This window comes from Vombatus ursinus, unplaced genomic scaffold (genome assembly GCF_900497805.2).
Source record: "Vombatus ursinus unplaced genomic scaffold, bare-nosed wombat genome assembly UNPS02014816.1, whole genome shotgun sequence".
Taxonomy (NCBI): domain Eukaryota; kingdom Metazoa; phylum Chordata; class Mammalia; order Diprotodontia; family Vombatidae; genus Vombatus; species Vombatus ursinus.
Window position 1 is genome coordinate 3,987,548 of NW_020954594.1, and position 24,353 is coordinate 4,011,900.

Below are 24,353 nucleotides of genomic sequence, written 5' to 3' on the forward strand. Positions count from 1 at the left end.
ATCTATCTATCTATCTATCTATCTATCTATCTATCTATCTATCTATCTATCTATTATCTATCTAGTACTGTTGCATTAGCACCATGAAAATGACCTCTTTCTTTTGGCCAGGGTTTCTGGCTCATAGTCCTTCAGAATCTTAGATATGAAAGGGACCTTCAGCAATCATTTAGTCCAACCCTACCACAAGTGCAGGAAGCCCCTCTTGTGTCCTTGATAAGTTCCTTTGACTCGGCTGTTGTACTATACACTTACAATTAATCTCTATCCCTTCTTCCCCTCCACCTTCAATGGTCTGTTTATTTTTAGACTCTTACAATTAATGTTAGACTTTCTAGGGGCCATAGAAATCAATGAATGCTCCCCTCCATTCTTCCTTTCTCCCCCACATTCATTTCACAGATGATGGTGAATCTCAGAGAAGTGAAGCTCTATTTCAGTTTTAAACACTGCAATCCAAAGTGAGTTGGCCAAGGTCATTTGCCTAATTAATGATAGGGCAAAGATTAGAACCAAAGTTATTTGACTCCCAATGCTCTTTCTGTTATGCCTTGTTATCTACCCACTTGAGCTCATTATCTGTCATTTTGGGTCTCCCTGTATCTACAATGAGGGTTTAAATCTCAGTAAGCATTTGGATGGGGGTGGGGTGGGGCTCAGTGAATTATCATCTTTCTACTGGCCTCTTCAAAAACAGTTGCTCAAAGGGCTCCAGGTTTTTCTAGCTGTGTAAGTGGAAGGGGAATTCTTGACCTTGGAATACGGCAAAGTGACTTGAAGCCAGCCAGATCTCAGTTTGAATCCCACCTCAGACACTTAATAGCTCAGCAAGTCACTTAGCCTTTGTCAGCTTCAGTTTCCTCATCTGTGAAATGGGGATGATAATAGCACTCACCACAAAGTACTGTTATAAGGATTAAATGAAGTAATTTATGTAAAGCACTTTGTAAATCTTAAAGTGCTATAGAAATGTCAGCTACAATTATTATTTAGAGGTAGTGTGATAAGGTAAAGAGGGAAAGGGGGCAGGAATTCTGGCAGCATCATAGATCCATTAATTCCTCCAGGACACTCAATCTGACCTCCCCTTTCATTAAGGCCATCCTTCTCTCTAAGGAGCCTTATGTGGGATGCTCACATTTGAGGTCCTATAGGCTTTCAGGCTAATCTCCCCAAATCTTTTCTTACTTCTCACCACCAAGCTCCATAGTCCTTTCTACCACATAACTCCATCCTGGATTAGCTTTTTTTGGCTACTGATGTCTTATAAACAAGGGGTCAAGATGCTTAGAATTGAAAAAATACTTGATGACAATTTTCTTTGAGATCCCTGACTAGGGAATTCTTAATGCTCATTGGCTATTTCTGATATTTTATTTTCTGTGACAACAGAATGGGATATTGATGGGTGGAAGGGTTCCCCAAAATCACATATCTCCTCTTTTTCCTTGGGAAAAAGTCACTGGATGTGGAGACAGATCACTTGGGCTTGAATCTCACTTCTCTATCTTACATGTTCTGTGACCCTGGGAATTCACATAACCTCTCTGGATATCTGTTTTCTCACCTGGAAAAATGAAGCAGTTTTCCTTTGGGCTCTAAATGTACAATCCTATGATCCTAGGACCTTCCTTGGAGGTGAGACTCTCCTAGCACATCAATCAACCTTCACTTATCTTCTTGGATTAGGAGTCTAGTGTAGTAGGTGGTAATGACTTGGGCACCTTTCCTCAGTCACTTGGTTCTCCTCTGTAAGGCCCTACTTCTTTTCTAGGCTCCAGTTACTTTTCCCATTCCTTTTAGACTCACTGTTAAGAGATCCTTGAAAGGCTTGGACTGGGCTCATAAGGGCAAGGTAAGGGGATAAAAACAGGACAGGGAGTTGTTCTTTCTATTTCTCTCTGAAGACTCAGAATTTACTTCTCAATGAATCCTCTCTGAATCTGATTCTCAGTCTTCTCTTCTATTTATCTTCCCTTTGCCCAAACTCTCTTCCTTTCACCCAATTTCACCTCTACTACAAGAAAAGTCTCTAATTTGTTTGCTTCATCAACTTTTCCCATCTACTTTCAAATCTCCATCCTGAAACATCCTTTTTGCTCTTCTAATTGCTTTTTCCTTCTGCTATTATTTACTAATTTAGCTCTGGAAAGCATTTGGGGCTACAGTCAGGATGAAAGCAACTCTGCTAAATCACATCATGCTGTACATATCTCAGTTCACAGTCCGTATGGCCTCTGTTCCTGTCTCTCTCTCTCTTTTGTTTCTCTGTCTCTCTGTCCCTCCTCCTCTCCTCTAGTTCATTCTCTCTCCCTAGTCTGTCCATTCCCCTCCTGTCTCCCCTATTTTTCATCTTTTTTGTTCTTCCTTCCTTCCTTCTTTCTTTCCTTCCTTCCTTCCTTTCCTTCTTTCTTTCTTTCTCCCTCCTTATCTCTCTGTTTTTCCCTCTTGTCTTGGTTTCTCTTCAAATTATGAAAATTTTCAGCTGGTTGAACCCTCATTTAAAATCATTTCCTCTCTCTTGTCAGTGAAATATTAGTTGGCCCAGTTCTTAGATTTTTATATTTTCATTTCGCTTCTTCATTGTTATTTTCTTTTTATCTGTTTGTAAATTGTTTAGGGGCATGAGAGACACTGTATAAATTAAGATTCGTTGCTTGTGATTTGGGAGAAGCAGTTGGGATGATGTCTTTTCCTGAAATAGCAACATAGTTGGGCCCCCAACCTTCCACCAGCCGCTTTTCAAGCCAACTGAGATGCCGGTATCCTCTTGGGGTTGGGTGAAGCTTTAACCTCAAACTGCTGTCAACTATAACTTTGCCCCCAAAGATAATACCAGGAGTGGAAGACCATTAAAATCCTGTGAAATAGACTTTACAATCTGGATTTTATTCAATGAAATAAACACTTAATTACAAACATCTGTTTTAGCCTAAATTCTAATTACTTAATCTAACCATCTGTAATTTTAATGATTTTTCCACGATTTTCTTTCTTTGCAACGTGATTAATGAGAATGACATGTGAACAAGTGGTTCTACTTCTCTAGTAAGTCACAGGACTCCTTCTCTCCCCTACCCCCACCATTTCCCTTTCAATGGAGAAGCATGGAGTTTTTGCCATTTGCCAGCAGCTGCCTGGCAGGTACAGCTGGTGGGTGACATGATGCTCAGAGCCAAGTCATTTCTGTTGTTTTGTTTCAGCTTGGCCACTAACTCTCCTGCCTCTTAGGAGATAGCTCCTATGTTTGTATAGGCATCCACCTGCTACACAGTAAACTTGGTGCAATAGAGATCAGGGGAGAGGGAAAGAGGAAAAAATGGAGAGAGGGAGAGAAAATTAGAGGGATGGGGAAAGAATGAGAAAGAGAAAATAAGGAGAAAAGAATGATGTAGAAAGAGAAAATAAGGAGAATGAATGATGGAAGAAGAGAAAATAAGAAGAGAGGAGTAAGGGGAAGGAATACAAAATAAGAGTGAGACAGGGAGAGTGGAAGAAGAAAAGAAGAAAATAGAAGGAGAGGGGTAAGAGAGAGAAGGAAAGAAGAAAAGGAAGAATGAAAGAGAAAAAAAGGAATGAAAGAAGAAAAGGGAAAGATAAGGGGAGGAGAAAAGAGAAAAGGAAAGATGGGGATATTGAAAGAGGAAGAAAAGGAGAGAGAAGAGGAGGGGAGAAGCACAGAAGGGAGATGGGTGGGTAGGGGGGAGAACTCCTCCAAGCAAGGGGATGCTTTCTCTTCCGAAGACAGAGAAGAGGAAGGCAATTCAAGGTTGTTTCCCCACTGGGGCTGTGTTCCATCTTTTTTTGTGCTCTTTAGCAGCACTTTCACATAAAAGGGCCAGGCTGTTTGCACAGGGAATTTCAGAACACAGCAAGGCAGGTGGGGAGACGTGCTGCTCCTCAGTAAGGTCATTGCCATAGCAAGAGGCTCAGTGAGAAGCATGTGGCTGTTGTCATCGTTGTTTCAGCTGTTTCATCTTCTCACTTTCCCCAAGGCAAGATATGTATTCACCCTCCCTCCTTTCCAAGAAGGGCTATAGTGAAGTGAAAGGACCCTTGGACCTGGGAAACAGGAGATCACAATTCTAGCCCAGGCTCTGGCACTGACTTGCCGTGTGAACTTGGAAATATGACTTAATCTCATCTCAATGACCTCAATTTAAAACAAGAGTAATTCACACCCTTTCTCATTTCATAAGGATTCTGTAGGAATAAAAGTTCCAAGGGGAAGCATACTGGCCTGAATTCTGGTCTTGGTCCTACTACTAACTTGCAGTGTAACTTTGGGAAAATTCATTTTTAACTTCTCTGGGCTTCAGTTTCCTCATTTGAGGTTGTATTAGGGTCCTTTTCAACTGTGTGGTTCTAAATATAAGTATTCTGAATGAAATAACTTGGACATTTTTTGGTCTCATATCTAACATACCCAACATTGTACATAGGAAATAAAACTATAAAACCTTCACAGCCTTTTAGACAAAAGATATAATTAGCACTCATTCCATAGGCAAGAGAATCAAGAGAACTTATATGTGAAGCCAATGTGTGAATCAATGGCAGACCCAGAATTAGATGCCTGGCTCAAGTTCCCTTCCTTCCATGGAATAAGTAAGAAAAAAAATCTCTATCAGTATTGAGACAGTCCTGAGATATCCTGGTGTCCTTGTATATCACAACCAATTCAACCCTTGGATCTGAGTTTAGATTACAGGATGATTATGGAACAATGTTTCAGACATCCTTTCTTAGCTCCTTTTGAATGCTTATGGCTGACAAGACATCCTCAAATAAATAGCTCATTTAAAACTGGTTAGCAGAGCTGCATTCCTCAGACTTGGAGAAGACATAGCCTCCTATCCCTCTGCCTCTTCCATTCAGATGAAACTTGTTCTTCATCATTACTGTGACCTTTGATTACCTGACCACTCCATTCCCCCACTCCATCTCCACCTTTTGGCTTCAGTTGCCTCCATGCCCAAGCTTAAAGCCACATTCTAGCACTTTATTATTTTACTAACCACCATTCTAGAATTCTACCATCCCTCACCTAGAGAGCCTCATTCCTGCATGTGTTCTACTACAACCAGAACACCATAGGATCATAGATTTATAGGTAGAAGGGACCTAAGAAGTTATATAGTCCAACCCACTGATATGATAATGTCCATACTTATAGTCCCCGACCTCTGCAAAGGAGGGGGTACCTTCTAATATTGCTTCATTGGTGCCAAAACTTAGTATTACAATTTTGCAGCACTGAATTTGTTTGCTTTGTTGTCCTGGTTTTGCTTATTTTACTATGCAATGGTTCATATAAATCTTTCCATGTTTCCTTGTATTCACCATATTCATCGCTTCTCATAAATGAGATGATAATATGTATAAAGCACTTTGGAAACCTTAAAGAACTATACAGACTTATAAATCTAGAGATTAATTAAAAGGGAATCTGAACCAACCCTCTCATTTTGCATATAAGGAAACTGAGGTTTGGGGAGATTAAATGACTTGCACAAGGTCATACTGGCAATAAACTCAGAGGCGGGATACAAATATTAGCTAGTATTAGTGTTGGTAGTATTTCTCTGCTCCTGAGCCCATGCAGCTACTAAACATCACTGGAGGAAGTCATGAAATTGAGTTGATTTTGCCTGCTATGAATTCATGGTTCATAACTAAGCTGACCTTTGATTAATGCTTAACATCCTTTCTATTATTGACTCCCCATTATTCCCCATAACAACTGTTCCAGACCTTTTTCTCTGTTCAGTGTCCCTACTGAATGCCCAATCCTCAAAATTTATATCAAATGACTTAACCTCCTACTTCATTGAGAATATTGAGGTCAGTTGAAAGAAGATCCTCACAGCTTCTCCTCCTCCTTCCTCTAAAATATCACAGCAAAGGTACCTCACTTCTCTCCAGTCACAGAGGAAGAGGCCTGTTAAAATGAATCCCTCTTTTACAGCCCATAATCCCATTCCCTTTGATCCTTCTCTAGCAATCACACCCTTTCTCTCATGCTTCTCCAACCCCTCCTTTATCTGTGGCTCCTCCCTGCTTCCTAACTGCCAGTGGCCCTCCATATGTCATCACCCTACATCGTAGTATGCCCTCCAGCCAAACTGGACTATTCTCCATAGTCACACCCTGCAACATGCCAACACCATAATTTTCCCCCGTGCCTGAAAGGTGTTCCCTTATCCTTTTAACCTGTTGAATTCCTCTCCCTTGTTTAAAGTCTAACTCAAATGCCACTACTCTCATGAAGCCTTCCCCCAGTTATCGATACCCTTCTCCCTAAGTGTAACACAGAAATTTCTTTTATACATTTTTATGTGCTTTATTTTGTATTTCAATGATTGGCATTTGTGTCATATCCCTTTAATAGACTGTAAGCTCCATGAGGGGAAAAAAAAGTGTCTCTGTCCTAAGACCTGGCTGTTGTTGTTGTTTGTCCTCTGTTCTTGAAGAGCACCATAACGTGATGGAGGTGATGCCATCACAAGCAAGCGAATTGGATTTAAGTGAGGGAGGGTTAGTACTCTTTGAAATTGAATTGAAATCTGAGCCCAAAGGAAACCAGGATTATGCTTTTCCACCTCAGCATTTATTACTTACAACATTCTCCCTACTGTCAATGCCCTTTCCTATCTTTTCCACTTATCAGAACATACTCATCCTCCAAGGTCCAGATCACATGACTCCCCCTCCAAGATGCCTTCTTTGCCTATTTGAGTTGCCCAGCTAGAATTGGCCAGCTGGGTCCTCATTCAGGCATCTCAGACTACTGTGTGCTTAAAATCCAATTCACTCTGGATCTCATGGATTGGAGAACAATAGGTCTCTGACCAAGCACCACTTAATGGTTATATTTTGGGCCCTCTAGGCTCAGAGTGAATGTAAACAGTAACTGTTTTTCTTTTGGCCAGCAACCCTGAGGGTCTTCTCCTCCTAGTTTGATTTTTTTTTTATTATAAGGGCCAGCCCTTGACTCACTTCTTAAAGAGGCCTATTCACTGAATGGGCGTTGCCTCACTCAAAGTGACAACCTGAAAAGACCTTAGCTTAAAAGGGCCAAAATCTCCCATTGCATCCTGAGCCATCTCCAGTCATACTGATGGATATCTAGCCACTGAACTCAGATGGCTCTGCAGGAGAAAGTGAGGCTGGTGACTTTGCACAGCCTTCCCTCACTCAAATCAAAGTCAATTGGAAGTCATGTCATCATCTCCCTGATGTCACGGTCCTCTTCGAGAACAAGGGACAAACCACCACAACTTACAGAGTTATAGAGCAAAGGAATGCTATGTTTGCAAAGAATCTCAGTGACCATTTTGTCCAACCCTCTCATTTTACCTTTGCAACATGACCCTAAGTCCCCTAGGAATAGGGACTGGGTCTTACATGTCTTTTTATTTATACCCTATAGCACTAAGCATAGTGTCTTTGTACATCCCAGATATTCAACAACTACCTTTTGGTTGATTGGCAGACATGCAACCAGAACAGGTCTGATTAATCCCACAGGATTAGTTGGGACAAGTGTAGTGGTCATGGCCACTACATGGCCACCAGGAAATCACTGCCCATGCAGACATGAAATAATTAAGTATTCCTAAATTGCCTATTTAAGGTCTAGAAATTGGGGAAGTGTGAACATTCAGTGAAAGGGCAGCTTGCATCATCTGGCCATACATTTAGAGGGAGAAGGAACCTTAGAAGCTAGGGTCCAGCTCCTCCCTTTTAAAGAAGAGAAAACCTGCTGTGAGAAAGATTAAGTGACTTACTCAAGGTCATACAGCTCATAAGTGTCAGAAATGGCATTTGAACCCAGAACTTCATGACAACAGGTTTCCTTCTCTATACCTTGTGCCCTAATGTAGAATCAAGGATCTGGAAAGAATTGGTAGATGTGTTTGCTGAGCCATATTTGAAAGACAGTAGGGAACAAAAAGGGTTCCTGTACACCAGGAATAAGACAAATGTTGTCCTGATTTCCCCAAAAAGGAAAAAAACAGTTTGCAAACTATGGACTAGTGAACTTAACTTTGATTCCTGCAAAAATTCAAGCACTCATTATTAAAGAGATGGTTAGTGAATATCTTTAAAAGTAAATGGTGATCACAATTAAGTCAATGTCACTTAATCAAGAACAGGTTATGCCAGACTAAACTTATTTCCTCTTTTGGCAGAATTGCTAAATTTGTAAGTCAGTGTAATGAGGTTGATATAATTTACCAAGATTTTAGTTAAAGTATTTGAATAAAGCCTTTCATGCTATTCTTGCCGAAAAGATGGAAAGATGTGGGCTAACTAATAGTACAATTAAAAGAATTCAGAACTGGCTGAATGGCTGGGCTCAAAGAATAGTTAATAGTTTGATGTCTGCTTGGCAGGAGGTCTACAGAAAAATGCTCTAGAGAGCTGGGCTGGACCCTAGTCTGCTTAACATTTTCTACCTTGGATAAAGGCACAGAAATCATCTTTGTCATTTTTTTTTTTTTTTTTGGTGACCCTGAGCCAGGGAGCCATTGGATGATGCAGGGTCCAAAGAGATCTTAACAGGCTAGAAGGTTGGGCTAAATCAGAATAATGTAGAATTCAATAGGGATGAATATAAAATCTTAAACTTGGGCTTGAAAACTCATTCTCACAATTATAATAGCTGGTGGAAAGTACACATAGATAGTTTTTTGTTTGAAAAAAGAGATTCGGGGGTTTTGGTGTATGGCAAGCTCTTCATGGGCCAACAGTGTGATACGGCAGTCCAAAAAACCTAATGCAAGCTTGGGCTGCATTAAGAGAGTGACAGCTTCTGGGAACGAGGAGATAAGCATCTTTTTATGCTCTTCCCTGGTCTGGACACATCTGGAACACTTTGTTATACTTCGGAGATGTTGTTTAGGAAAAACATTGATAAACTGGAGAGCATCAACAGGCCTGCTACCAGAATGGCCAAGGGCCATGAGGCAAGGACAGATAGGGATCCCCTGAAGGAAATGGAGAAGCCCCTCAGGGCATAGTGTTACTGACTTCAAGTGTCTGAAGGGTTGTTTTGGGGAAGAGGAACTGGACTTGTTTAGTTTGGCCCCAGAAGGTAGAACCAGGATCAAAGGTGGGAGTAGTAAAGAGGCAACTTTAAGCTTATGTCAGGAAAATAGTTGAAGCTTGGTGGCACAGTGGATAGAGCACCAAACCTGGAGTCAGGAAGACTCATCTTCCTGAGTTCAAATCTGGCTTCTGACTCTTATTAGTTGTATGATCCTGGGCAAGCCACTTAACCCTGTTTGCCTCAGTTTCCTCATCTGTAAAATGAGCTGGAGAAGGAAATGACAAACCACTCCAGTATCTTTGCCAAGAAAACCCTAATGGGGTCACCAAGAGTGACTGAAAACCTGACACCTAGCTGCCCATTCTCTGTGTTACCTAATGTCTACTCCTCCCAAAGAAGATTCCACCACTTAGCCTGGTCACTGGTTCTGCTGCCTCACTACTTTACTTCCTGGGATCTTTCCCCCTCTTCCTGCTCCTTTAGCCAATAAGTATGAAAGCCATCTCCTTTTAACAAAGAACGGTCCTCTCCAGCCCATCCTCCTTAATTAAACCCCCTTAATCTCCCTTCTCACAATTACTCTGAAAGAACGAAAACAAAGAACACTAACTACAGAATACCAAATTCTATCTAAGCCTGGGCTTGGCATAGTAGCATAGACCCAGAGGCAAACCCCGACCTCTACCCTGGGTGGGGGGCTTGCCATTTGTGACACAGACATTAGGAGAGGAAGACACGAAAGAGGGAAAACATTCACCTACATGTGAATGGCCACCAAGGAATAGGTCTGTGGGATGTCAGGGGTAACGGCATTTAAAGGAAGAGGGAAAGTGCATAGGGAGGCACAGGTGTGTGTAGGTGGAAGCTTGATATAATGGAAAGTCCTCTGACCTGAGAAGCCGGGAGACCTGGATTCTAGGCATAGCTCTAGTACTAACTAGCTTGTGTGACCTTGGGAAAGACGTTCTCCTTCTCTGTTCTTCACTTTGCGCATCTATAAAATTCAGGAGTTATATTATTTGGTCTCTAAGTTTCCTTCCAGATCCAGTCTTCTAATATTCCAAACGAGGGTATGAGAATGCAAAGTGATCTCTAAACTTCTCATGCAATCATCTGGTCTTGAGCTCTAGGCAGGGGAGTGCTAGTAAGTGTTTAACAACCTATTTTCTGGGGGCAGAAATGCATGCAGGACACTCTTTTGCATCTAATATGCATTATTAACATTTTCACTGTCACTTTCTTAAGCCTGGGCAATCAACGAAACAATAAATCAATCCTTGATTTGTAGCATCTGCCAGATTTCCAAGGTGTAAATGCTCACACTGAAAATTTAACAATCAGAAAGCTAGTTCAAGCTGGTTCCAGCACACCCTTGGCTTTAGGGGACTTCTGAGTATTTCTGAATGACAGGATAAAAGTCCCAAATAGTGACGCTAATCCCTCATCAATTCTACCCTCACAGCTGTCTCCTTGTCTGTTCCTACTATTCTCTAGCCCCAGGTTCCCAAATTATCTTTCCATGGCATACTCATAGATGCCTCTATTTGTAGGATTAGGAGTGGAAAGATGGGTAGAGATGGAGGATGGAATTCCTAAGTCACAAACAATGCTAATGTAGCTAGGGAAGAGAAACAGGCAGAGAGCTTTAGACTATATAATACTGGATTCATAGTCAGCCAAAGTGGGTTCCAGTTTGAACTCTGCTACTTAACTAAGGCAAAGTCATTTGACCTCTTTGAGCCTCAGTTCTCCCATCTGTAAAACAGAGATGATAATATCTACACTAGTTACTTCACTGTGCAGTTCTGAGGAAAATAGCTTGTAAACTATAAAATTCTCTATAAATGGGAGCTAGGGATAGTCTCATGGGGCCAGGAAAAATGGAAGCTTGAGGATCTTAGAGCTCAGGGGATCAGTTTGAGCAGCTCAGACAACTTATTCCTTAGGCATGTGCCAAAATAGGCTCTGATTTTGAAGGGTTGATGGAAGGAACAAGACAATGAGTGTTGGGTGAGGCCCTAAACCCTTGGATATAAGCAACCTTAGTAACTGAGTGGAAACAAGTGGAATTGGAGTTGTGAGGAAACCTCAGCTTTCTGGGACACACCAGGAAAGTCACCATGATTTAGAAGTGGATGGCCCATAAAGATGCTCCTTGATTGGGCTGTCTAGCAAGGGGTAGGGTATACAAATGGTCCACTGGGGACTCAAAGGCCACAGTACTTACTGCAGGCCCAGTGAAGGGCACGTGGTCACAATTCTCCTGCCATGACTGGTTGAGGCTCTGTACAAACTCTTGGAAGAAAGCATGGGATTGGTTGAAAATAGAAAATCCCAGGATGTTGACCCGGTCATCCAGAAGGCTGTCCATTCGCTGGAGAGAGAACTCCTGGAATGCACAGGCAATTAGAAAGAAAAAGCAGAGTTAGGGGGTAAAGGAAACATAGGGTTGAACTTCCCCAGGGGACATTTGAAGACCTATGTAGGGGACCGCACAATAGTTGAAGAGCAGGTACATCCTTGCAACTCCCCACCATCCTTAAATCTTCAGTGACTTCTTTTCTCAGTCCCCAACCCCTAGTCTGGGCTTGGAGGGTAAAGGTGCTGTTAGTGAGGTTCATTTCCAGGTGGGGCTGGTAGCTTTCTACAGAGAAGAGTATCGTGGCCAGCCCATTCAGACAGTTGGTCACAAAGTGGGAACGGACACAAAAGCACAACTCTTAAAGAAACTGCCCAAAAGACATGGCATTTCAATTCAACAAGCTTTTATTAAGTGCCTAGGTGCTATTTGAGCTACATGCTATGCTAGGTGTTAGTAATATAACAGTCCCTGCCCTCAAGAGGCTTACAGTCTACTGGTGGGATACAACACACATATACGTGTGTGTGTGTGTGTGTGTGTGTGTGTGATAAATACAAAGTAATGAGGGGAAGGTGATGTTTTAACAACTGGGAGAATCTATTGATATGTTTTGGTACTTAAGCTGAACTATGTTGGCAGCTTGAATTTCCAAGGGTGGAGGTGCAAAGGAGAAGTATCCCAGGGAGAGAACAAAGGCTTGGAGGCAGGAGATGGGTGTATGGGAAGCATCAGGTAGGTCAGTTTGGCTGGTACATAAAGTATGTGAAGGAAAGTACATGCCATCTGCCTGAAAAGATAGCTTGGAGTCTGAATGTCAAGGGCATTAAATGCCCAACAGAGGAGTTTGTATTTTAGCCTCTTGGCAACAGGGAGCCATTGAAGCTTCTCAAGTAGGGGAGATCTGTGGTCACATCTGTGTATTAGGAATATAAATTCTGGCAGTTGTGTGGAAGATGGTTTGGAGAGGGGTCAGCAGCAGCACCTGTAAAAGACAGCATATTGACCCTAAATGCCCAATATACAGCTCTGTATCCCCTGGATGCTCAGAAAGTCCTAGATTTAGAGCCGGAAGAAATCTTAGAAATTAAGAATTAATCTCAGTAGTGTAACCATGGGCCACCCCATGATCATTTTAGTACGCCACTCCAATTTTACAACAGAGGAAACTGAGGCAGAGAGTGATTAACTGACTTGTTAGGGTCACACAGATAGTAAGTGATAATGTCAGAGGGACCGAGGGATTGACATACCAGTGGATCAGTGTCTTAGTCTCCCTCTCTTGCTAGGCAGAGCCATCATTTTCCTCCAGACCCACTCTTTCTCCTCTTCCCCACCTCCCCCTGGCCTTTCTGGCATCCTTGGTTGGAAGAGCAGCCTCCTTTGAACAACCCACGTTGCCAATCAGCAGCGTTCCTTCCACTCACTCCCCACTACTTCCTGGAACCATGCCTCATTAGACTTCTCCAGGTGGAATCACAAGATTCCTCTAGAACTGTGGGTCCCGGACACAAATGAGTCTGGCTGAGGATTACCTGTGTCTTGAAGCCAGCCACATTCCCATTAGAGGAGCGTGGACAGAGCTGTCTGAGAATGTATTGATTTCATATGGCTGATATTATTCTCCTGTCTCTCCAGCAGGGCAGCCGCTTATACTCTGTGGGCTGTCATTGGGCATGATGGGGGCAGATGGCTAATGAGACAAGGCACATCTGCAGAGGAGGAGGGGGCTGGGGGGAGCAATGCCAGCTCTGCCTGTTGGGTAATTACAGAGGCTGATTGACAATGGTTTATGTGGTTGGGGTGGAAAATGCTTTCTCCCCCTGGGGTTGGATTCCTTCAACATAAAGAAAAAACTTTCTCACAATTAGAGCTGTCCAAAAGTGGAAGAAGCTGCCGGGGTAGGAAATTTCTCATGATTGGAAGCCTAGAGAAGAGATTAGAGGTAGCCAGGTGGCACAGTGGATCAAATGTCTGACTTGGCATTAACAAGGCTTGAATTCAAATTCTTCCTTAAGCATTTACCAGCTTGATAAGTCACCATGAGCCTCAGTTTTCCCATATGCAAAATGGAGGCAGTAATAGGACCCGCCTTACAAGGCTGTTCTGAGGACCACATACGACTCTCATCTACAAAACACTTTTCATTCCTTAAAGTGCTATGCATTTATTGCTAGCTATTGTCATTATTATTATTATTATTATGACTACTTGTTTTTGCTGCTCTATGAGGAGGATGCTAGCTAGTCGTCCGGGTTATTTGTGGCTTTTTAGCTAAATTTCCAGCTTTCAAGCTATATTTCTAGCTAGTTAGGTTGGCAGTGCATCATCCCAAGTCACTCTTCCCTTTCCCCACTGTCCCTCCATCGTTTTTACCTTGCTAATCCCCAACCCCGGATAAACTTGGCTGCCGGTTCCAACTGTGCTTATTCCCACACTGTCAGGCATTAGTGGACAAAACTACAGAATGGTGATTTAATCTGCTACAGATTCATGACATTTAATTTCAGCTGGTTGTCCTCCCTCCTTGGTAATCCTTTTGTTCATTGTTTATCCACTCCCTAACTGAGCTCTCCTGGGCAACTGTTCAAACTTTGCCAGAGGCAGTGTGGTACAGTGGAAAAATCTATGGCTCCATATCAGGTCCATTGAGGACCTGAGTTCAAATCTCATTTTTGACCTTTACTAGATGTGTGATCATAGACAAGTAAGTTCATGTCTCTGGGCCTCAGTTTCCTCACCTGTAAAAAGAGGAAACTGGACTTGATGATCTCTGAGGTCCCTTCCTATTTTAGAGTTATGATTCTATGATAAGCCCAACCCTGCCCTCTGTCTTGATTTCAGCATGTGACCTCACCTACTTTACTGAGATTGAGGCCAATTCATCAGCTTCTCTCATCCACACTTCAAAGGTTCACTATATTTTCATCTGTTCTCTCCTCCATATGTTCCCTTGAGCTCATCGACCCCTCTGGGCCTTTATTCCATCAATCATCCCTTCTCTCTTCTGTATCTTCAGTTGTTCCCTCTCCAATGGTTCCTTCCCTAATACCTACAAAACAGTCAGGTGTCCCTGAAAGAAGCTCCATCCCCATTTCATTCTGCCACTCTCTCGCTTACTACTCCATATCATTCTTTTCACTGCCACGCTTCTGGAAAAATTATTCTACCCTACCCTTCCCCTCCTCTTCCTCACCCTTTATTCATTCATCAAACAGAATTAATTAAGTTCCCACTATGTACAACAGGCCCCACCACATTGGAAAATGGCTTCCAGCTTCACACTGAAATGACTCCCTCAAAGTTCAATAAGAAATTCTCCCCCTCCCCTCAATCCAAAGGACTCTATTTAGTTCTCATCTTCCTTGACCTATATGAAGCATCTGACACTGAATTTCCACTTCTCTTGGGTATTCTCTCCTTTCTTCGAGGTAAACTATTAAAACTGCACTCTCCTGGTTCTTCTTCTACCACCATAACTATCACTCCAGTGTCTTCCTTACTGACTCTCTTTTTCCTCATCTTTCCCCTGCAATGTGGGTGATTCTCAAGGCTTTGTCACTGACCCATTTATTTTCCTTCTCTATATACTTTCTCCCTTGGTGATCCCATCTTTACCTTCCTCTACACCTTTTATATTGTGATTCTATGATTTCTGACTCCCTTCTCTCTCTCTCTCTCTCTCTCTCTCTCTCTCTCTCTCTCTCTCTCTTTCCCTGACAGAGACTAGAACTCTCCAAACTCTAGATCAGGGGTGGAGAACCTGCAGCCTTGAGGCCACATGTGGCCCTCTAGGTCCTTAAGCACAGCCGCTTCAATCCAAACTTCACAGAACAAATTCCCTTAATGAAAGGATTTGTTCTGTAAAACTTGGACTCAGTCAAAAGGCTGCACCCAAGGACCTAAAAGGCCACAGGGGACCTTGAGGCCGAAGGTTCCCCACTCCTGGTCTAGACTGTCATTTCTAATTGCTCACTGTATATCTCCACCTACTTGCCCCTTCCCCAGCACCTCCTACTCAACCTGTCTAAAATCAAACTTACCATCTTTCTCCCTCCTGCATTCCCTCAAACCCCAACCTGCTTTTTCTTCTGAATTAGGCTCATTTGTTATTGTTGTTAAGTTGCTTCAGTTGTGTTTGACTCTTTGTGACCTTGTTTGGGATTTTCTTGGCAAAGATAATGGAGTGGTTGGCCATTTCCTTCTCCAGCTTTAAAAATGAGAAAACTGAGGCAAACAGTTAAGTGACTTGCCCAGGGCCATACAGTTAGCAAGTGCCTGAGACTAGATCTGAACTCAGGTGTTCCTGACTCCAGAACTGGTGTTCTATCAACTGTGTCACCTAGTTGCTCCTGAGTTAGGCTTATAGATGATTGGAAATCAAAGAAATTTAGAGATTATCCAATCCAATCTCATTTTTTTTAAACAAGGAAACAATGCTCAAAGAAAATTTCCTTTTTTTCTCATTCAATTTGCAATAACACATGGAGTTTGGGGGCAGGAATGAGTAAACATCTTACTTAAATTAGTAGTTTACCTGGTTAGCCTTTACAACATAGTTTGAATAAGTGTTTTAACAGGTAAGGCTTGATAGGATCCTAGTACTAGAAGAACTGGAAGGGACCTTAGAGAATCCAGCCTCTTCATTTTACAGATGAAGAAGGCTTATCAAGATTAAGTGACATTCAGGGCAGCTAGGTGGCACAGTGAATAGAGCAGCAGCCCTGGAGTCAGGAGGACCTGAGTACAAATCCGGCCTCAGACCAAACACTTGACACTTACTAGCTGTGTGACCCTGGGCAAGTCACTTAACCCCAATTGCCTAAAAAAAAAAAAGATTAAGTGACATTCCCTGGGTCATGTCTGTAGTCTCAGGAATGGGACTTGAACCTAGGTCCTCTGATTCTAGTTAGTACCCTTTCCATTGTACTACACAACCCCTAGAGCAAGACTTTGAGAATGAGACCTAAGCCTAAAGTCTTGCTGAACAGTTTGAAAAAGATGGCAGTAGGAACAAGGGATGAGAGGTGGGGGTTTATAGATATGTTTGCTTGAGACTCCTAACATCCAATTACTTCTTCTTTTTTTTTTTAAAGTTCAACATTAATTTTATTACCCACAGTACCCAGAATGTACTTTCTTCTTTTTTTAAAATTTATTTATTTTTAGTTTTCAACAATCACTTCCACAAACTTTTTGTTTTGTTTTGTTTTTGGTGAGGCAATCAGGATTAAGTGACTTGCTCAGGGTCACACAGCTAGTAAGTGTCAAGTGTCTGAGGTCACATTTGAACTCAGGTCCTCCTGACTCCAAAGCCAGAGCTCTATCCACTGTGCCACCTAGCTGCCCCATCCATAAGCTTTGGAGTTTTGAATTTTCTCCCCCTCCCTCCCCAACTCCCTCTCCAAGACCGCATTCAATCTGATATAGGCTCTACCTATCATCCAATAACTTCTAAAAGGTTAAAGGTCAAATAGGTGTGAATACTAGCTTAATCATTATTAGCTGAATGACTTTAAGCAAAGTCATTTAAACTCTCTGGGCCTCAGTTGTTTTTTTTGGGGGGGGGGGCAATGGGAGTTAAGTGATTTGCCCAGGGTCACATAGCTAGTAAGTGTTATGTCTCTGGGGCCGGATTTGAACTCAGGTCCTCCTGAAGCCAGGGCTGGTGCTCTATCCACTGTGCCACTGAGCTGCCCCTGGGCCTCAGTTTTTTCTGCTATAAAATGAAAGGGTCACATTTGATGACCTTTAGGAAGGGTTTCTAGTCTTAAGTGCTAAATTACTTTGGGGATCTGAAATAATAGACCAAATTGCCAGAATTCAAACCTTGTTTTCTCCCAAATTTAATGCACTTTCCACTACACCACACTATCTCTTGATTCCACAACCTCCTTTAAGAACTCTTTCCTCTATTTAACCACCCTGACACTTGGGAAATCCTTCGTTATAGCTGACCTTTGTTTCTTCTGCTCCTGAATATGACTATTTGCTCAGAGAGGGTGAACAGCTAGCTATTAGCCATTGAGAATTCTCTGTGCATTTGGTGGGGGAAATGGGTCATCAGTAAAAAAAAAAAAAAAAAAAAGGCTGAGTCATCCTACCCACAGTGAGGTTTCTGGCATTTGACCTCAGACATCCAGGAGCAGCTACAGGTCACAAGTTCTAATCAAACATACATATAAAACCCACACATCTCTTCCCCAGTTCCCACACAATTACTGTCCAATGTCTCCTGTGGTCACCAGGCAGGCATGGAAGTCAACCAGGAAGGTGTGAACTAATGTGAGTTGTTGACTCTGTTCTTAAATATCTCCTTTCTGGGGATTCCTCAGCCTCCACAAGGGCCAATGACCAGAACAGTCAGGGCTGGTCGTGCACACAAGTAGAGTAAATGACTCTCAGTGACTGGTAGCTGGACTAGTATTAGGAAAGCATCTCCCTTCTCATTCTAAACCCTCTCTAAGCATGCAGCACTTCTTGCCTATAACATTTATTTGGTGTATAACCATGGGATTAAATGTCATATGCTGGCAAAATGAAATCTCCTTGAGGGCAGAAACTGTCACACTTTTATTGTTATCCCGAGTGCCTAGCACAGTGCCTGGCACATACTAGGTACTTCAATATTTGTTGATTAATTTCTTCTTCTCTTCGGTTATTTAACTTTTTGCATGTGCTATACTTTACCTCCCCAAGTAAACTGTAACATCCTGAAAGACAGAGATCATATGTCATACCACCTATCACCTTCTATGCCTAACACAGTGCCTTTCATATGGTAGATGATTACTAAATATGTGTTGTTTGACAGATTGAATGATAATTGCCAGTTTTGCAGTACTTCATAGTCATCACAGTGAATATCAAAGGATTTAGAACTGGAGGGTACTTAGAGAGCATCTAGCTATTCTATAGATGATGAGATAGAGGCCATGAGATGGGAAGCTACTTGTTCAAGGGCATATAGATAGTTTAACCAAGAATGAAAAAGATTCAAGATTCAGACCGAGGTCTTCTGATGTCAAACCCAGTATTCTTTCCACTATACACACTGAAGTGCCCATTGCTGTAGACAAAGACCAGAAGATCAGGATATATCTATATCGATCATTAAACATTCTTTGGAATCTGCTTTTTGGAATAAACCTACACCATCATCTTTTTTTTTTGTCACTTGCCACTTTCTCTTAAAAGTAGATTTCGAGGTAGGAGGGAGGAAGGAAAAAGGGAGAAAATCTATCTAATTGAGCTTTTTGGTTAATTGGGTTCTGGTTAATTGATAATATCCTGTACAGTGCTAAGAACTGTTATACTTTAATTCCTCTCCTTGTTTCTCCTTGTTTTTGAACACTGAAGCATCCTACCTCACCCCCTCCCAATACTTTTGGGATCCCAAACAAGAAAAAAAAACAGTCCTGACAATCTTCTAGATGCTTTTCTGCCTCCACCCCTACACAGAGGAAAAACAACTTAAGATTGAAGTCAGATCACTAGAAATAAATAAAACAAGTAAATAAATAAAAGGGAAAGTTATCCTGAAATGAAGAGTGAGTTAAACGGGAGTTCAATGGAATGCTTCATTTGTAATAGGATGAGAGCAATCTGGTAAGATCAGTATGGGAGCTAAGGGGGAAGGAATTTCACTTACTTGAAGTGGTATAATGTCTCAGACTGCCTAAAGCCTGTGACATTTCCAATTATCTATTTTACAAACAGAAATTCATTTCTGATCAGGACACTGAGGCATCTCCCATGGGTCAACATGCTATTCCTCAGTCAGGGGCAAAAGTAGGGATTAGTTAATTCAAAGGGGAAAGAGAAAGGAACAAGCATTTATATAGTGCCTACTATATGACAAGCACTGTGCTAAATGCTTTAAAAATATTACCTCATTTGATCCTCACAACAACCCTATGAGGTAGGTGCTGTTATTATTTCTTTTATGATTGTTGAAACTAAGACAGAGGTTGTTACTGCCCATGGTCACAGAACTAGTAAATGTCTGAGGCTGAATTTGAACTGAAGTCTTTTTGACTCCAGGCCCAGTGGTCTATCTGCTAAGCCACATACCTGCCTCTTACTCAAAGAAGGTGGGCAGTGATCGCAAAGAATCACTATCATAAATGGATTGTTTCCATTCTGGGGCTAAGAACAGGTAGAAACACAAGGCTTTGGTATGGGAATACTGTGGTTTGGAGAATCAAGGATCCCAGTCAAAGACAAAAACAAAAGCAAAAATCCTGTGTGAAAAGAAAATGATCTGCCTTCTGTACACTCTCTGAGGAGTAGGAGTAGGAAAGGGTATTGCCCTAAGGAGAAGAGACATACATGGCTTAGGTCTGAGATGTCTCACTGTCAATAAAGAGTGAAGTCAGTCATGTTCAGTACCATGGTCAGTACAACTGAGTGACATATAAATGTTAGCTATTTTACTATAAGCTATTAGATGCCACCTTCTACTTCCTGAATTACTTCCTATTCTATGTTACACCCCTAGTTGTTACTACTTCCTCCCTCTTCTAAAAGTCTTATATTTACTTCTCTACATATTTGGTGTACCCTTCCAGTAAAACTTTGAGAGCAGGGACTGTTTTCTTTTTGCCTTTGTATTCCTAACATTTAGTACTTTGTACATAGTAGGTACTTCATAAATGTTTGTCAAGCTAAATTTTTGAGCATGCTTGAAATTTGCAAGTCCTTAACCCACAAGAATGAAGAGATACATTTGGGCTACTCTGAGAGTGAAGGGGCAAATGTTTTTGGGGATAAGAACTTTCCTGGCTCCTCTCTAATTCAAATCTAATAACAATAATAATAGTAATAACATATATATTTTTACTGGACCAGTAATTGGTATAGGGAACTCTTAGGTGAGGAAACCCCATCAACCAATGCAGATCAGCACTTTCTCTGCAATTTATATTCTTAGAGACTTGCCTAGAGCATGGAGCGGTTAGGTGACTTGCACAGATTCATATAGCCCATATCTGTCAGAGATGATACTTGAACCCAGGTCTTCCTGGCTCTGAGGCCAGCCCAGCTTGCTTTCCATTACACCTCCACTGCTCATGATATACATGTCTGCAGACATACATGTCAGAGGCATGTGGCATGTGGCCTTGGTGCTAGGAACACCTATGTTCATCTAACCTCTGACACACGCTGGCAGTATGACTCTAGGCAAATTAGTTAACCAACCCTACCATGTTCCAAGCAATTTGAGGTAAGTTGCAGAGGTACTAACCCTCAAGATCTAGGGAGCTTCTTATCTGGGAGTTCCTCATACCAATGAAATCACAGGTCCATTCTCTATCACTACATGTATCATGTCTTCATTTTTACCACGTTTTCCTTACAACAACCCTGTGAAGCACAAGTATTATTATCTCCATTTTAGAGATGAGGAAACCAAGGCTTAGACAGGTTAAGTCATTTTATCATGATCACAGAGCTAGTGTTGAGTCACAGTGCCTCCAATGACACAGTACCAGGCACATAGTAAGTGCTTAATAAATGTATGTTGACTGGCTAGGATTATAACCCTGGTCTCCTCATTTCATACCCCATGCCTTTTCCATTATGCTCAGGCTCCTGACTCCCTTAGCTACTGCATCTTAGCTATTTCTTATTTATTTTTTCCTTGATACTTATGACCCAAGACATTGCTAGCTCCTCCACAGATCCAACCTCTTACTATTTTTTTCCTCCTCTCTGGTAAGTAGCAGAGATGAACCTTGAAGTTACAAGGGATCTAGCATCCTCTAGGCACTTCCTAACTCCTTCCTATCTCCCTCTCTGGAGTCTTGGTAACGCCAGTCCCTGCTTCTATTTATCTGCACCAGAGTCTGTGCTCTCTGCGGGCTGGGAGATTGCTTTTTGTGAAATAGCTCTTTGAAGAAAGAAGCAGCTAGGAGACTAATTCATACCTGTCAGTGAATTCTATTTAATAGGAGATTCAGCCTTAAACCCCCCAGCTCCTAGCTCTCCTGGCCTCCTCCTCCTGCTCATTTTCCATTCATTTATCCCCATGACCTGAGTCAGCTCATCCCTCCCTCCCAGGAGTGCTGTCCTTCCTGGGTATTTCTTTCCCAACAGGACTCCACATATAAGTTTGTGACTAAGCCATTATAAAACAGATGTGCCCAGCTGCATGCCACCTACAGGATCAATGGGGTGAAAAATAAAGGGTGGGAGGATTTAAGCATTTGTTACTTGAGCCAAGGAGGCAGAAGTCTCTCCCTAGTTCTCTCTCCTCCATAATACCCCACTGCTGTGACAACTCTTCATGCTGTACTCAACATCTAGAATAGTATTTTGTACCCTCAGGACTCTCAGTGAGTCCCTAGTGAATAAGGAAATGACACAGCAGGGAGACTGGCTGACTTGTCACAGTAGATGTAGATAGTAGATGTCTTGGGATCACTCTCTAGTTGGGCAGAAACATGGACTTTTTGAGGTCAGCTTCCTCTCTCAGGTGTTAGTGTTTCATCTCTAACCCCTCACACTCCCCTTCCTACCCACCAAGCTTTAGCTGCCTCTTTATCATATCTAAAGAGGTTTGTTGTTGTTTAGTCATTTCAGTTGTATGTGACTCTTTGTGACCCCATTTGGGTTTTCTCGGCAAAGATCCAGGAGTGGTTTGCCATTTCCTTCTCCAGGTCATTTTGCAGATGAGGAAACTGAGGCAAACAGGGTTAAGTGACTTGCCCAGGGTCACACAGCTAGTAGGTGCCTGAGTCCAGATTTGAACTCAGGTCTTCCTGACTGCAAGCCCAGCGTTTTATCCATGAAGTCCTCACACCACAACTATAGCACCCCACCCACTCAGGTCTGCTTTCTCTAAGCCAGAATTATCTCCTTCTCAACACTGCCATGCTACCTATCAGCTAACAACATGGGGCAGTAGGAGGGAAGTCATTTCAAGTGACAAGGGAACCAACCTGGGGGAAACTTCCTGCCACTGGCTCCATCCCCTGGGGTTCTTAAAATCTTCCATTAATCTCTCTCCCCTCTGGGTTTTCTCTTCTGTCTGGTACATCAAACAAAATGCTCACAGAGGTGCAATGAGGTACTTTTTTCTCCATTGCTAGACCCAGGGTCTGGTAGTTTCCTAACCAATTTGTGGAAGGACGTGAGATAACCTGAATCCCAGAATTGCCAAGACTTGTTCAGATTATACAGATAATATATAGTGGAGTTAGGCATAGAACTCAGGATCAGAGGACTTCTGAACACAGAGATCGCTTCATCTAGCCCCTGCATTTTTTAGAATTAATAGCCAAAAAATATGTGCAAGGCATTGAACTTGACAATGGAGATACAAAGATGAAAAACAATACAGTCATCGAAGTCCTTGCTTTCAAGTAGCTTAATGTTTACAAGGCAGGATCTACTAGGGGCAATAGGTGTGCCGACAGGTATGATATAAGATAAAGAGGCAAATGAAGTCCCCCCCAAAGTGAAACAACTTGTCCAAGATCACCTAGTGAATAGGTGGCAAAACTCAAGTTCTCTGTCATTAAATCCAGATCTTTTCCTCCATGATAGAATTTTCTAATAGAGCAATCCTAATAGGACAACAGGCTATAGGACAATCCTAACAGGACAATTACGCAAAGACAAATTCCTTATTATTGAAGGTCTTCAAGTGGAAGTTGGACTGTTGCACTAGGCAGAAAGTGGGGTTCAATGACCTCTCAAATCTCTTCAAAATCTGAGATTCAGTGGTTTGAAGTCAGATTCCCATGTTCTGAAATGTGCTTTGCATCCTGGGGTTTTCAGGTCCTGATGTCTTTTGCCAAGACACTGGTTGAAGGTCATGACTCCTTCCTACTGAAAAGTGAAATATACTTTGATGGATCTGTAACCTCACCTATGTGGGTTCTCCCTTCAGGGATGAAAATCATAGCCCATCTAGGCCTTCTCATCCTAAGCAACTCTTGTCCATGTCCTGTAAATCCTGCCCTGGGGTTCAGCCAACACACCGGGCCTTTCTTACAGGTCTCAGGGTCTAGCCACCCAGAGTGAAATAAAACCTTGCAATTTTCACATGAGGAATCAAACCTGTGAGTTATGATGGTGGCTTTTGCCACTGAGCTTTAAATGTGAGCTGTTGGCACCTCGGGCACAGGGCTAGGGGAAGCCTCCATCGGTGATTAATTGAGCTGCTGATGTCTTTGACATTCTGAGTAGAGTCTGACTACAGCTGGGTTCCGGATACTGGATTGCTTAATAATAACAGCACTTTCTTCTCCTAATGGTCCTTGTAATACAATAGCATTTAGAGTGTAATAATAATAATAATAAGATTTGCAATAATGTGTTTTGTTCTCACTCTCCCTATGCTTTCCAAACATTTGTTAAATCTGAAACACTCTTCTCCACAGGGCCAGATTACCCCAAAGACAGGCATCATCTTGCTGGCTGCAGGTGTCCTAGATGCCTTCAATTCACTTTCCCTCACCCCATGCCCTCCTTCAAGTACTAGCAGTAGTGTTTCATCAGCTACCAACAGATATACCTTACATCAGATGCAGAGTGCATCTATGCCAAGTCCCTCAGGTCTCAACTAGGTGGTGCAGCAGATAGAGCAATGGGCCACAAGTCAGGATTATTCAGCCTCACACACTTACTAGCTGTGTAACCCAAGACAAATCACTTAACTGCTGTCTGCCTCAGTTTCCTCACCTGTAAAATGGGAATAATAATAGCACCTATCTCCCAGGGTTGTTGTAAGGATCAAATAAGATAATACTTGGAAAGTACTCAGCACAATGCCTAGCACATAGTAGATTCTTAATAATCGCTTATTTTCATCCTCTTTCCTTCAACTATATATACATATATGTATATATGTATACATATGGAAAATATATACATATACAAATATGGCATATATACTTTCCCTATTTCCCAGGCTAATGCGACCCAATTGAA

At 42.1% G+C, this 24,353-nt stretch overlaps 1 protein-coding gene across 1 annotated transcript in view; it reads right to left on the reverse strand.

Moving 5' to 3' along the window:
• Positions 1 to 24,353, reverse strand: part of GRIK4 (glutamate ionotropic receptor kainate type subunit 4) — a 436,546-nt gene that overhangs the window by 198,926 nt on the left and 213,267 nt on the right. The window contains exon 7 of the mRNA XM_027835648.1: positions 11,283 to 11,444. Coding sequence (XP_027691449.1) covers positions 11,283 to 11,444 — 162 coding nt within the window. The remainder of the gene's footprint in view (positions 1 to 11,282; positions 11,445 to 24,353) is intronic.